The sequence below is a fragment of the Vicia villosa genome, unplaced genomic scaffold (genome assembly GCF_029867415.1).
Source record: "Vicia villosa cultivar HV-30 ecotype Madison, WI unplaced genomic scaffold, Vvil1.0 ctg.000030F_1_1, whole genome shotgun sequence".
Classification (NCBI taxonomy): domain Eukaryota; kingdom Viridiplantae; phylum Streptophyta; class Magnoliopsida; order Fabales; family Fabaceae; genus Vicia; species Vicia villosa.
In genome coordinates this window covers 1,781,238-1,795,378 of record NW_026704964.1, presented here as the reverse complement: position 1 = coordinate 1,795,378, position 14,141 = coordinate 1,781,238, and the positions used below count along the sequence as shown (strand labels likewise).

The following is a 14,141-nucleotide window of genomic DNA, read 5'->3' as shown; positions in this document are numbered from 1 at the left end:
GAAATGGGCCTCAAAACTTCAAGGATTTAACTTCGAGATTTTTTACAAACCTGGGAAATCGAATCTGGTAGCCGATGCTCTGAGCCGAAAATACTCAACAGATGAACCCATGCTGCTCGCCATCTCCTCGCCGATTCCAGACATCCTTTCCAGTTTGCGTGCATTTTATACCAAAGAAGCAACAGGAAAGGAAATGGTCAAGAAACTTATCACAAGTGACACCAACCAAACAGATTACAAGTTTTTGAAAGGGTTAATTTTTTTCAAAGGAAAATTTTTTATACCTGATACAGACCAGATCCGCTCTACTCTGCTTAAGGAATTCCACGCAACACCAACTGCTGGACATTCTGGTCTCAAAGCCACACTAGCACGGATCTCTGCATCTTTTGGTTGGCCTGGTATCTACAAGGAAACAAAGTCTATGATTCAGCAGTGCAACGAATGTCAACACAACAAATACTTGACAGAAAAGAAGAAGGGACTATTACAACCGTTACCTGTACCAAAACAGGTGTGGGAGGACATCTCCATGGACTTCATCACACGTTTACCTAATTCATTCGGACACACAACAATATGGGTCATCTGTGACCGTCTCACAAAATCTGCACACTTTATTGCCATGCCTTCTCATTTTACAACACAGGATCTAGCTAAGCGCTTTACAGTGGAGATTGCACGCCTTCATGGTCAACCGAAGTCCATAGTGTCAGATCGGGATCCATTATTCCTCAGTACTTTCTGGAAAACGTTTTTTAAAGAGCAAGGAACAACATTAAAATACAGTACCGCTTACCATCCTGAGACAGATGGTCAAACAGAAGTCATTAATAGATCGATTGGTACTTACCTTCGTTGCTTCGTCAGTTCTCAGCCACGAAAATGGTACACCTTTCTCCACCTTGCTGAATATTGGTACAACACTTCATACCACTCTGCCATTCAAATGACGCCGTTTCGAGCACTCTACGGTCGAGATCCCCCTTCCTTGATGGACTATATCACCGAATCCACTTCAGATCCAGCACTGAGAGACATTCTCCTACAGAGACAAGAGATATTCAAAACGTTAAACGAAAATTTGCAGAAAAGTAGGATTCAGATGGAAAAACAAGCCAACTCTAAAAGAAGAGAGTTTACCTTTCAGATCGGCGACCGCGTTCTTTTAAAACTCCAACCGTATCGTCAACAAACTGTCCAGAAACGGCAATCGCCAAAGCTTACATCTCGTTTCTTCGGTCCTTTCACAATCATTAAACGAATAGGTCATGTTGCTTACATGCTGGATCTTCCATCGTCTTCTCGCATACATCCGGTGTTCCATGTCTCCCTTTTACGACCGTACTATGGTTCCAATCCGATTCAAGATTTCAGACCCCTGCCGCCGCACCACCATCTTCCGATTCACACCGATCCGAACAGCGTACACAACGCGGATCAGAACAAGGTACTGCAACATAAAGACGAGGGGTTAGCATCAGAACACTCAACACACGTAAAGGAAGACCATCAACTTACAAAAGAACTTACCAGCACAAAGAAGCAATCGGAAGATAAAGAGAGAATGGGTGTGAAGGAAACTGAGTTGGAGTGTTTCGAAAGAGAAGTGGAGAACAAAAAAAGAGAGAACTTTGGCAAAGAGAAAGAAGGAAGTCCGAATGATTCTGAGAGAGAGAAGTACATTAAGTGGTCTATGTGTTCCAAGTCTCAAGTTAACGTTCCTCTTCACGTTAACCAAGTACCAAGGGGGCCCACCACATGTGACTTATCCCATCCGCACAAGGCTCAAGACAACACTTCACGTGATTACTCTGTCTCCAACGTTCCTTTTACAGCTCATACACAACTGTTTTCCTCTTCATCCGCGGCGCTCTCTCAGCATGACAAGTGTCCCTCCTCTTTCTCTCCAAACCCTAATGCTGGCATAAATGCACCCGGCCCAAATCTGCTGATTCCACATCAAGGCCCAACCGATTTTGCTTCTCCTAATCTGAACCTTGAGGACAAGGTTCTTATTGGGCCTATGAGTATTGATAAGAAGTTGGACAGGCCTAAGAGAGAAAAGAAAGTTTCAGTTTTACTCAAAGATTTTTATTATTAAGTAGGTGCTGTTAGTAGTTTTTATTGTTCCCTCTTTATGTTTTTGGGCCATTTACTTTTCAGCCCATTTAGTAGAGAAAAACCCTAACTATTTATATTGTAGTTTGCTGAATGTTGAAGCTATGAAGAAAGTATGAAGTTTGTTTAATGTCAATTTCTTTTTATGCCATTTAGATCTAAATTTAACCTAGCTATATCTAACATTAACACTCTTATATATTGTTTTACATACTGTGTAAGTTATATTGTACATATCACATAAATTAGATATATCAACTTGTTTCTAAGTATCAGTCTGATAATATACGTTAAGAAGAATTTGAGTTTTGAGACATTCCTAAACTTAGATTAAGTAAGTGTCCATGAATCTAGTTTAGGTAAAATCTACAATTAACAGCATGAATTTAAGTTCGATTCATAGAAAAAAAAAGACGAAGACAAAAAAACTATCCCACACCACAAATCTTGTTTATTTTATATTACCGTTAATCACCGCCATTAATTTTAAAAAATATTTTCCTTATATTTTAATTTCTTTTAAAATGATTAAACTCTTTCTAGATCAGTATTAAATTTAAATGTTATCAGATATTTTTTCCAGAGTATTTAAAAAATTCTATATTTTGCTCTAAAAAAAGGTATGGGTTGGTTAATTGAATGTGATTAGCACGTGTAGTTGTAAACCAGTCAAATAGAATAAACCAAAAGAGACTCTTGTATTTTGCTTGCGGCAGCATCTACACAAGAGTCACACCACAATCAAAGAATAGAATACACATACAGTAACTTGCAATACCAAATTCGAGATCCAAATTTCAAAATTCATCATCATCATCATCATCATCTTCATCATGGGAGCAACAACCGTTGATTGCTGCGCCACGCAACTCATTGACGGTGACGGAGTCTTCAACGTCTCCGGTCTCGATAACTTCATCAAGACTTCAAACATGGCCGCGTGTGGTCTTTCTTACGCCGTCGTTGCTATCATGGGACCGCAGAGTAGCGGTGAGTTTTTTTTTTTTTGAATTCGATTGCTGTTTGTTTGCTGATTTGGATTTAGCTTTTTTTTGCGAAGTGATTATTTGTGTAATTATGAACTTGTTGAGTTGGATCGAGAGTTTAATTTTGGTTTGAGTTGGTGATTTAACTGAAAATTAAGTTTCGGTTAGGTTTTTGATTTGATTGAAGTGAAATGTGGCGAGAGTGAGGTTTTATTACTATGCAGTTTTAGTTGATTATTATTAATACTTCGATTTTGATTTTTTGTAACGGTTATGTGTTTCTGCTGTGTGATCTGAACTTGTGGTTTGATTTTGTTGCTTGAGCAGGGAAGAGTACTTTGATGAATCATCTTTTCAACACTTCTTTCAGGGAGATGGATGCTTTTAGGGGGAGGTTAGGTTTTTGAATTGATTGAGTTGTTACTGTGGAATGTGGATAGAGAAAATAGTGTTTGAAGGGGAGAGATGAAAACTGAAATACTGAATTTTTTGTTGTTGTTATTCTTGAATATTGTGTTCGCGTTGTTGCAGATCTCAAACTACTAAGGGTATTTGGATGGCTAAGTGTACTGGAATTGAGCCGTGTACTATTGCTATGGATTTAGAGGGTACGGATGGAAGGGAGAGGGGTGAGGTAATAGATTCTATTCTAGATGATTCTTCATACCGTGCTATCGATATCATTTTATTTGGTTATCAAATCGAGATTTTTATCATGATTCAAATCTTATTATGAATCGCAAGATGTGTTACCGATAAAGTATGTCATTTTAAAGTAAAAACATGTGACATAACAAAATTGTAAGCTGATAGATCATTTACTCACCTCAAAATGATTCAAGATTCAAGTCATAACAAAGGACAAGAAAAGTGGCTGGCCATACCAATTTGAGAGAAAAAAGTGGTTGACTACACTAAGTTTACATAGTGAATCATTAATTCATCTAAATTGATCGGAATTCAAGATGAGTTTCATGTTCAAAATAGATACACACTAGAGATTGTATTGATTGGATTTAGCTTTGTATTGAATTGAGATATGATTAACATGTATCATAAGATACTGATAACCATAGTTTTATGTACTAATATTAATTACTACCTTTGTCGCTAAATGTAAGACCCTCTTGAGAAATTTTCTTGACCCTTATAAGACTCTCTTTGAATTTCAACATTAGTTTTTTCTTTACAAATATACTTCTATTTATTTTACATTTTTTTCCTACAATCAACAATAAATACTACGAGGGGAACCAATTCTTTCTCTTGAAGGATAAACTTGTAAAAACAATATCAATTATCAACAAATTTAATACCACCAACAACTTTTTTAATTCCTTTAATTTTGTCAAGAGGGTAATATATTTAGGGACGGAGTTAATAGTTTGGTTTAGTGGTTTATTAGTTATTTTAAGTTGCCTTTAGGATATCAGATAGGACTGACTTGTTAGTATAAGAAAATACTATAAGTTATCATCACGTGTTTAGTGTTGACACATGTTAGTATAGCCAACTTTTAAAAACTTTTTATGGATGTTCTAGCTTCACTTTACTGACTAGCCTGTTTGCATATTTGTCTGTTAAGTGCTATTTACATATTTGATATTATTGAGCTGTTGTATCTCTTATTTGATATTATTGAGCTGTTGTTTCTATCTTATTTGATATTATTGAGCTGTTGTATCTCTTTGTTTCATGTACATTAGAACTCACTATTGTTTTCTTTCAATTTATATCTCAGGATGATACTGCATTTGAGAAGCAGAGTGCCCTTTTCGCTTTGGCAGTATCCGATATTGTTCTGATAAACATGTAAGTTTTTAGGCCTAAATTGGTGCTTTATAATTGATAAAATGAATGAAATTCTTGGACGATCCTTTACATTTAGGATTCATGGTTAATTATTAAGCAACTTTATTTACTTCCAAGTTCCAACATTATTTTTTTGCAGTCCTTAGAGTCTAGCTTGATATAAGTTGAGGTTGAATCACAAATCTTTCTGTCTAACTTGGTATATTTGATGTTCGCTATATTCTTGCTTGTAACTTATATACTTGACAGTTGGGATCATTGACATTGTATACTAGTGATTGTAGGATGAAATTTAGTGTTGTATATTTCATAATACAAGGTGTGGAAGTAGATGATATACATTATGGCATTTTCCTTCTGTATTCTCTGCAGCATTGTCCTCTGTGCACCTTTAAAATCCTTTTTCCCGCTTCCTTTCTTTGGAGCCTAATTAGTTATCAAAATTAATCAGAAACTAGAAACTAAAAGAAGCCTTCTTTTTTGGGTTATCTATGCTTAGAATTGACTTATAGACTTATAGTCTTATACAGACAATTCCATTTTGGACAGCCCTTGAAGATTTTATATTAAGATAAAACTTAAGAATCATTCTATATATGCTGTTTATGTTAATTATAATGTACCATGTGGATTAATTTTTTGACTTGATTTTTAATTCGAAGTTGTCCTAATGATACTATTAGATACATAATCCTTGTACTGAATTATAATTAGAGTAAAGTAAAAACAGCACATAAGAATTTATATCTAAGCTGTCTTTTATTTTATGGACAGGTGGTGTCATGATATTGGTCGTGAACAAGCAGCCAACAAACCTCTTTTAAAAACAGTTTTTCAGGTAGTTTGCACCCATGAATTTGCCCGTTTGGTATTCAATGTTTAAATTTATAGACTTTGACCTTTCTTTTAATTTTAGGTCATGATGCGCTTATTTAGCCCTCGGAAGACAACATTGCTTTTTGTTATACGTGATAAAACAAAGGTCTATACACTTTATCCTTTATTGAGAACGCGTCCTTCTGTTCTATACTTCTATTCAATGATTTATCACGTTTCTTGCTCTCTACACAGACTCCATTGGAAAATTTGGAGCCTATTCTAAGAGAAGATATTCAAAAGGTGTTTATTTCATTTAATTTATTAGTTTTTCATTTATTTGGCTTCTTATTTTATTCATCATCAATTTTAAACATGATATGAATTCCTCAGATTTGGGATGCAGTTCCAAAACCTCAAGCTCATGTACACACTCCTCTTAGTGAATTTTTTAATGTAAGAAGATCTATCTATTTCCCCTTTTTCACACGCTTGTTTAATTGTTTATGTATATGTTATGGCATATGATTAATGACTCTTAATTTGAAGGTGGAGGTTACTGCTTTGTCAAGCTACGAGGACAAAGAGGATAAATTCAAAGAGGAGGTACCCTTTCAAGTTGTCATGAGTTTTTACTTTGCTTTAAGGAGTTTGTTCAACTTTTCTATTTAATCCTAGAAGGATTTCCCACTCCTATTGCTTCCAAATATGTTTGTCCAGATTTACAATTTTTTGGCTATAAATACGCATGCCCATAATGATTTTTTGAAACTATTTGCATAAAAACTTCTTCATCCTGACTTTTGTCTTATTGCAATATCACATTGTTACTTTCATACAGGTTGCTCAATTACGACAACGTTTCTACCATTCTATAGCACCTGGAGGTCTCGCTGGTGATCGGCGTGGTGTTGTGCCGGCATCTGCTTTTTCTATTAGTGCACAACATATATGGAAAGTCATACGAGAGAACAAGGATCTTGATCTCCCAGCTCATAAGGTTTTTAATTATCTGATTTTCGGATTTTACAATGGTTTATCTTCCCAATAATTTGATATTTAGACGCAGTAGTGGTGTGGTTTTCTTATTGATTTGCATTTTATAACAGGTAATGGTTGCAACTGTGCGTTGTGAAGAGATTGCTAATGAAAAACTTGATCTCCTACGTTCCGATAAGGTGTTGATCTATATCTCCTCTACTTTACCCATCTAAGTTGCATCAGTTATTTTAAAAATCAGTCACCATATGAATGAATTTGGCTTAGGGTTGGCTGGAGTTGGAGGAAGCTGTTCAAGTAGGTCCAGTACAAGGCTTTGGGGAAGCGTTGAGCTCCATTATTGACACTTACCTTTCTCTGTAAGTACCAGATGCTGGTAGACTTAATTATTCATTCTCAAAATAAACCTGTGCTCAGAAGCTACTTGATTTGATGTTTAGTTTCTGAATTAAATCAAAATTTTTCCACACCTAATAACTAATGTGTATGTTTATGCGTCAGTGAAGAAGTGTAATAATTGTTGGAATTGAATTGAGATGTTTTTTTCGGCAAAATTCTTTACCTTGTTTGGAGCTTTGTTAAGTTTTGCTTGCAATTGTGTCAAAAGGTATATGTTTGATTGATAAGACTCCCAATAAAAGGAGATAAAATGGGATTCGTTGAATGTGTTACTTTAATATGTATTTGTCCTTGCAAGCTTGTTACTAGTCATTAGAGCCTATAGAGCTATTTGATATTGAGGGTATTTGTTTGACATATAAGAGTTTTTTTTAATAAATTATTTAATTGTCTCCAAATGTTCCATTTTTTAAATTTTATTTTCATATGGTGATAATCTATGTTTTCAACAGATATGATGAGGAGACAATCTTCTTTGATGAAGCTGTGAGAAAAGCAAAACGGAAGCAATTGGAATCAAATGCATTGGATGTAAGGCTTTATTCATATTTAGTTTTGGCTTTTGATCCATTTGGACTGAATTTTGATAAACACAAGCTTCTTTTAAAACATCACACTAACTTAAATAAGTACTTTTTTTTAAAAAAAATTTAAATAACTATTTTGGGTATAGAGAAGTGCAGAAGTACACCTGGGTGCAGAATAAAACATCTTTAAAAAACCCAATATGGAAAACAGAGCCAAAGAGGCTTAAAGTTGAAACTCACAGAAATGGAACTCCTTAATAACATGCTTTGCAGAGTACCAAACAAAAGGTTATCAACACAATACTGCTGCCTTCAAATTTTGGGGGCAAGTGGACCCACTTGATAATTGGTTCTTCTAGTCTTGGAATAAAATGACATTGATGACACCCACCAATTCGAATAAGAAAAAAATATCCTGAACCATTTTCAGGTTTGGTAGCTATAATCCCACTCGTCTGGGCACCACTTGACTTCCTTAATATAGCTTGCTGCCCACCTCCTCAAATAATCTCTTGTTGCTTCTGATGGTATCCTTTCTCCTCCACCAGATCCGGAGACAAAAAAACTGTGGGGGTGCTTTGCTTTAGCCTTTAGGTGATACCACCAGAAAGACATTCCCAACTTGTTGATTCCTAGTAGCATCCCAACTCGTTGATTCATGCTACCTTTCCCTGATTCTGTAGCACAACATTCCATAAGCCTAAGTTTAGAGTAAATGAGTACAAATACAAATATATATCATCGATAATGAAGCAATATTCTGTTCAACATGCACTTGCTTTGCTTGGTTATTGATCTGAAAAATTAACAAAAAAGTGAAAAACCACCTAGGATTCTGCTGAAATATTATTGGCAAGAGATTTTGAAGGGAGAGTATGTACGTGAAGGACCTGTCGGTATATCATATAAAGGAAAAACACTTTTCTTTAATTAAAATATGTGTCTAAATATTTTAAAATATTATGTATTATGTGTTCTAAAATATTCTCGGAATCTGAATATAATGGCCTATGATAATGCCTTGAAAATTGTATCCTAGATCTTTCTTAAATTATAAACTTTTCACTTAAGTTTTGTTTTTGCTTCAACTTTTCAGATAGTGCATCCTGCTTATACAACAATGATAGGGCTTCTACGCTCTAAAGCTTTAGATGATTTTAAGACTAAGCTGGATCAATCACTAAACAATGGAGAAGGATTTGCTTCGTCTGTTCAAACATTGACTCATTCTATTTTGCTCGAGTTTGATAAAGGATCTGCTGGTAATAATCAGATAGGATTCTTCATAGTGGCATATACATTTTCTTAAATTTATATCAGGTGTCATTTGGCCATTCCCAAGTGACTTTATTATTTTTACTTTACACTATTTATACATTTTCTGTGAAATGTGGTATGAATTTCATTATTTAATCTTAAGCAGAATCTTTAGGAATTTATGAATCTTCAATTTCATAGATATAGAAAGTCTGGCTCCTGATTTGCTTTTATAGGTGTACTATTTTTTTTTCTTGGTCATATATAAATAAAAGGAAAGAAAGAACATTACCACCTTTACACCAGTCTTCATCTCAGAATTCATGATATAAATCGTTCATTCATAATATGTCTTCGTTAGCTTTCTTTAAAGGAGCACATTCTCTCTTGCATGGTTTTACTTCGTATGGAGTTGCTAATTTGCCTTAGTCATCATGTAAACTGTTTTCTACAAATGCTCATTCTTATTTGTTTTTTTTATCAATATTTGCATTTTTCAGACGCTTCTGTAAGGCAGGCTAATTGGGGCGCTTCAAAACTGCGAGATAAGCTTCGTCGTGATATTGATTCACATGCTTTATCTGTGCGCAATGCAAAATTATTGGAGATAACAACTAATTTTGAGGTAATAATATTGTTGTCGGTACAATCATCATCAAAATATTTTTCCACTATTTGGGCTGGGTACATGTATCAATTGATGGGCATTGATGCATGACCATTAAGCTTTGAATCTCTCTTAGGCTGTAAGCTATAGGCTAGTTGATAGCTTATATATCTGGGAAGTTAGTCAATTGAAATTAAAGTGTTCAGTAAAATTAACTATTTAATTAAGTGATAAAGAAAAAATGGCATGAAAGGACTTGTTTATTTAACTCTTTACATAAATTCTTTGTATTATGTGTGTGTGTGCGCGCGCGTGTGTATATATACACATTATTTGTTTAATCTCATTTTTAAATATATTTATTAAATTAAATAGATAAAATGACATATTTATAATTATTCTATAAATTTGTTTCAATAATAATTATACTATAAGCTTATATGCTATTGGGTAAAAATGTTTCTTCGAGGAGTATCTAAAAAAAGCTATAGGCTGGTGAGATAAAGTAGTTTACAGAACACTTTTCTTTTGATCAAACAAGCTTCTAAGCTAGTCCTATAAGTTATAAGCTAGCTTCTTGAACTTACCATACAGAGCCTTAGTAGTTTGACCTTTTGTTTCTCTTGATCTTCTCTACTATCAATTGGACTGCTCTCTATTAAGTAACCTTCTTTACATTACACAAACTTCTGTAAGTCGTTCCTACATGTCTAAATCACCTAAAATAAGACTCTAGCATCTTTCTACACGAACTATTCCAACTTTCTCTCAAATGATATTGTTACTAAAACTGCATTGGTGTCAATATTTTAGATTAATTGGTTGAGTAGAGGAATGTATTGTTAGTATCTGCAATATATTTGTCAACTACTAAACCATATCCTTTTGCAGAAACAACTGGCCAAGGCATTGGCTGAGCCTGTAGAGTCTCTCTTTGAAGCAGGAGGAAAGGACACGTGGCTTTCAGTAAGAAGACTTCTTAAACATGAAACTGAAGCTGCTGTATCAGAATTTTTAGACCGCATTGCTGGTTTTGAGCTGGATGAAGAAACTGTTGAAAAAATGCAACAAGGCTTAAGAGATTACGCTAGAAAATTGGTGGAGAATAAAGCACGAGAAGAAGCTGGAAAGGTTCTGATTCGCATGAAAGATAGGTAACATTGTTGAAAAGATATCTACAGTCATTCATTTGCTTAATATGGTAGAACTGAACAATTAACGGAATAAAGAGGGAGTAAAGTTTGGTCGGTTTTAAAGTTTGGGAACTCGAGATTTGTACTACTACTGATAGTCTACTATCGTTGTATTCATTGTTGTCTTTTGTTGGAATAGAATGCTAGAAGCACAAGTTTCTATAGGTTTTTATTTTAGGGAAAAGTTGTTTGGGTGTTATAATTTGTTCATTGAATGTGTGCTTTCTAAGCATTTCTTTGTGAGGCATGCAGAGAAACAGAGATTTGCACTTAAAATTGTTAAAAGCAGTAGAGAGAAACACAACATTTGTGGAAACATTGAAAAGACCTTGCTTTAAATGATATAATAATGGTAAAGGTTTTGGTATCTTAGCTGATCCACGAAATGAGATAATGTTTGATTGCTAGTTATTTACATTTGTTTATTTTGGAGGGTGCCCTTTATTGTACTTGTACCTTTTCTGTTATGATGAAATAAATTGCACTATTCCAGGTGGATGTTATTAATTTTCTGATTTAGTTTTGTGGCTTACTGTTTTCTATAATAATTTTCAGGTTCTCTACAGTGTTTAATCATGACAATGATTCACTCCCAAGAGTTTGGACTGGGAAGGAAGATATCAGAGCTATTACAAAAGATGCTCGCTCTGCGGTAATTGATAGCTAGTTCAATGAATCTTTCAACTCGCTCATACTTGAAATTATATTGTAAACAACACTCTTTTTAATCACCATGTAAAATATGTTTTGCCATGCAACAGTCTCTGAAACTTCTATCGGATATGGCTGCTATACGCTTGGATGAGAAGCCAGATCAAATTGACAGAGTACTTCAGTTGTCTCTCATAAACAAAACCAGTGCTGCAACATCTACCCAGTATACAGACAGAGAAGCTTCTGTGGATCCACTGGCTTCAAGCACGTGGGAGGAGGTACTATATTGTGTGTGATATTTGTGCTTCTACTAATGTTGCTGTCAGAGTTTTTTTTTATGTGAGAATCTATATAAATGCAGGTTTCTCCTGGAGATGTACTTATCTCTCCAGTGCAGTGCAAGGCTTTGTGGAGACAATTTCAAGGGGAAACTGAGTATACAATTACACAAGCTATTGCAGCTCAGGTAGTAAAACCATTAGATTACTTTCCTGTCTACGTTTTCTGCTTTCCTTTTAATAATTGAATTTGTCTGCAGTTTTGGCAAATTTCTCTGCAGTTAGAGATATAAAACTATTTATATGCTTTAGCGGTTTAGCCTAACAGAATAAGCTCTTGCAATAAACAGTACTTATTGACATGGTAATAGAGCTTCTATGATCAGGTGGTTAGGAGCTTGATCCATACCATCCCCCTTATCGAAATTAAGGTTAAATTCAATATAGAGTGGGCGTTTGTACTCGCTTCAGGTGAAAAAAGCTTATAAGTGAGGGAAGTGCGTTAGAGCTTTTTGGGGAGTTGGTTAATGACAATATACAAAAATGAAGTCATTATTACCACCTAGTTAATATTTTGGCTAAAATTTGAAGCTATATAAATTATATGCTTTATGTATACTCTGACAAGAGGTAAAAGCTGAAGAGGAGACAAATAATAAATATGCACTTCATAACCATGTGTATCATGATATTTTGGTGGATGCAAGAATTCTTTATACAGCCAAACCAATTGATATGGCTATTGGTTGTTATATTATTGCGTTTGAATTGGAACTTTATCCAGTAATTTCAGAATCCTGAAAACCTTATAATTTTTTAAAGCTTTACCAAATACAAATTTGCAACAAAATGGGAATCACAATCCTAGTTTACAAATTTTTAGATACAAAAACAGAATTGCAATTAATGCAACATTTAATGCTCAATCAAGTCCAATTATCCATGCAAGCAATCTTTGTTAACAAACTTGTTTTGAAGGCCTTGTTCTAAAAAATGTGTGAAGTTTTGTGGTTGAAAATAATAAGTTGTGTTGATTGTCTTGCTCGTCTTGAGCAATGTTTTGAAAACTAAACCAGAAATTGAACTTGCAAAGTTCAGTTTTTGATTCGGCTGGCTTAACTAGTCAAATATTTAAATTTTAGGTTGAATTGGATTATTGAACTAGATACATAGCTGATTCATGGTCAACCGGTCAATCCGGTCTAGTATTTATAACATTGGTCTGAAGGTTTTGATCCTTCTGCATTCTTTGCTGTTACTTTTTGATTTTGTTGCACTTCTCTTGTCCACTTTCATGATAAAACCGGTTTGGTTTGATAATTTCTTGCTGGTAATATGAGAATGGTGCAAGCTACTAGATTCCGGCTTTTTTTCCCATTCATTAACACTTGTTTAACTCTCTAATGTATGTTACACATTTTTTTTTGAAAATGCATTCTTGTCCTTTCTCTTTGCCTTGTAACAAATCTGATTGGAGACATACTAACAAATTTGCTTTTTGCTTTTTTGTTCTGGATTCAGGAGGCCTACAAACGAAATAACAATTGGTTACCTCCTGCATGGACAATGGTGGCATTGGCAATATTTGGTTTCAATGAATTTATGATGCTTTTAAAGTAAATACCAATTTCAATATTGAATTGTGATATTTTTTTTATTTTTTATTTTATGACCCTTTTTCCATCAATTCATAATTACATCTTACTGATTCTGAAACAGAAACCCTCTCCTCATATTGGGTTTATTTGTTGCCTATCTACTGGGGAAGGCACTTTGGGTACAAATGGACGTAGCCGGAGAGTTTCGACATGGCACTGTGAGTAGAGTTGATTTTTCTCTTCCTTTTTTCTTACTATTTTTGAAAATTCCTTGTGATCGCTTTTCTGTACACACTCCTGTTAGAGGCACAAAATTCATCATGACTTGCACTGTTTTATTTTTTCTACGTGTGCATATTTTGTTCACAGCTGCCTGGGATACTGTCAATTTCGTCAAAGGTTTTTCCCACAGTTATGAACCTTCTTAAACGTCTTGCGGAAGAAGCTCAGGGGAATCCAGCACCTGAAGCAACGGAACAACATCGTTCAGATTCTCAGATATTCAAAAGTCAAGCGCAAACACCTGACTCAGTAACAAGCTCAGTCTCCAATTCGGCTCTATCTAGTGTTGGCTCATCTAATGATGACAGTGAATTCTCAACCACAAACTTGTTACAGAGGCAAAGAACAAACGTTTCTGAAGCTGAATTATGATCATGGTAATTTACATTAAAGAAGATCGGCATCATATTATAATATGCACGTCTTAGTTGCTTTGAGGGATCAGTTTTGTATTTTACATCTATATATTTTGCTTATCTTATTTACTGTAACGTGTAAATTATATGATAATATGAAGAACCCCTATTTGGGTTCTGTTCTGATAATCTTACTATAGGGTTCTGTTCTGATAATTTCATCTTTGCCAATTTGAATCTTTCCACAATTTTGATA

The 14,141-nt window shown here is 34.6% G+C and overlaps 1 protein-coding gene across 1 annotated transcript; it reads left to right on the top strand.

Moving 5' to 3' along the window:
* Nucleotides 1-2,765: 2,765 nt before the first annotated feature.
* LOC131622482 (protein ROOT HAIR DEFECTIVE 3 homolog 2-like) lies at nucleotides 2,766-14,141 on the top strand. The gene is made up of 22 exons (XM_058893518.1): nucleotides 2,766-3,111; nucleotides 3,435-3,501; nucleotides 3,639-3,741; nucleotides 4,849-4,919; nucleotides 5,694-5,757; nucleotides 5,836-5,901; nucleotides 5,991-6,038; nucleotides 6,129-6,191; nucleotides 6,285-6,341; nucleotides 6,577-6,735; nucleotides 6,845-6,913; nucleotides 7,002-7,093; nucleotides 7,586-7,664; nucleotides 8,757-8,922; nucleotides 9,418-9,542; nucleotides 10,416-10,678; nucleotides 11,273-11,369; nucleotides 11,479-11,649; nucleotides 11,733-11,837; nucleotides 13,171-13,265; nucleotides 13,369-13,465; nucleotides 13,617-14,141. The coding sequence occupies exons 1-22, from the start codon at nucleotides 2,955-2,957 to the stop codon at nucleotides 13,899-13,901; spliced, it is 2,499 nt and encodes an 832-aa protein (XP_058749501.1). The 5' UTR covers nucleotides 2,766-2,954; the 3' UTR covers nucleotides 13,902-14,141.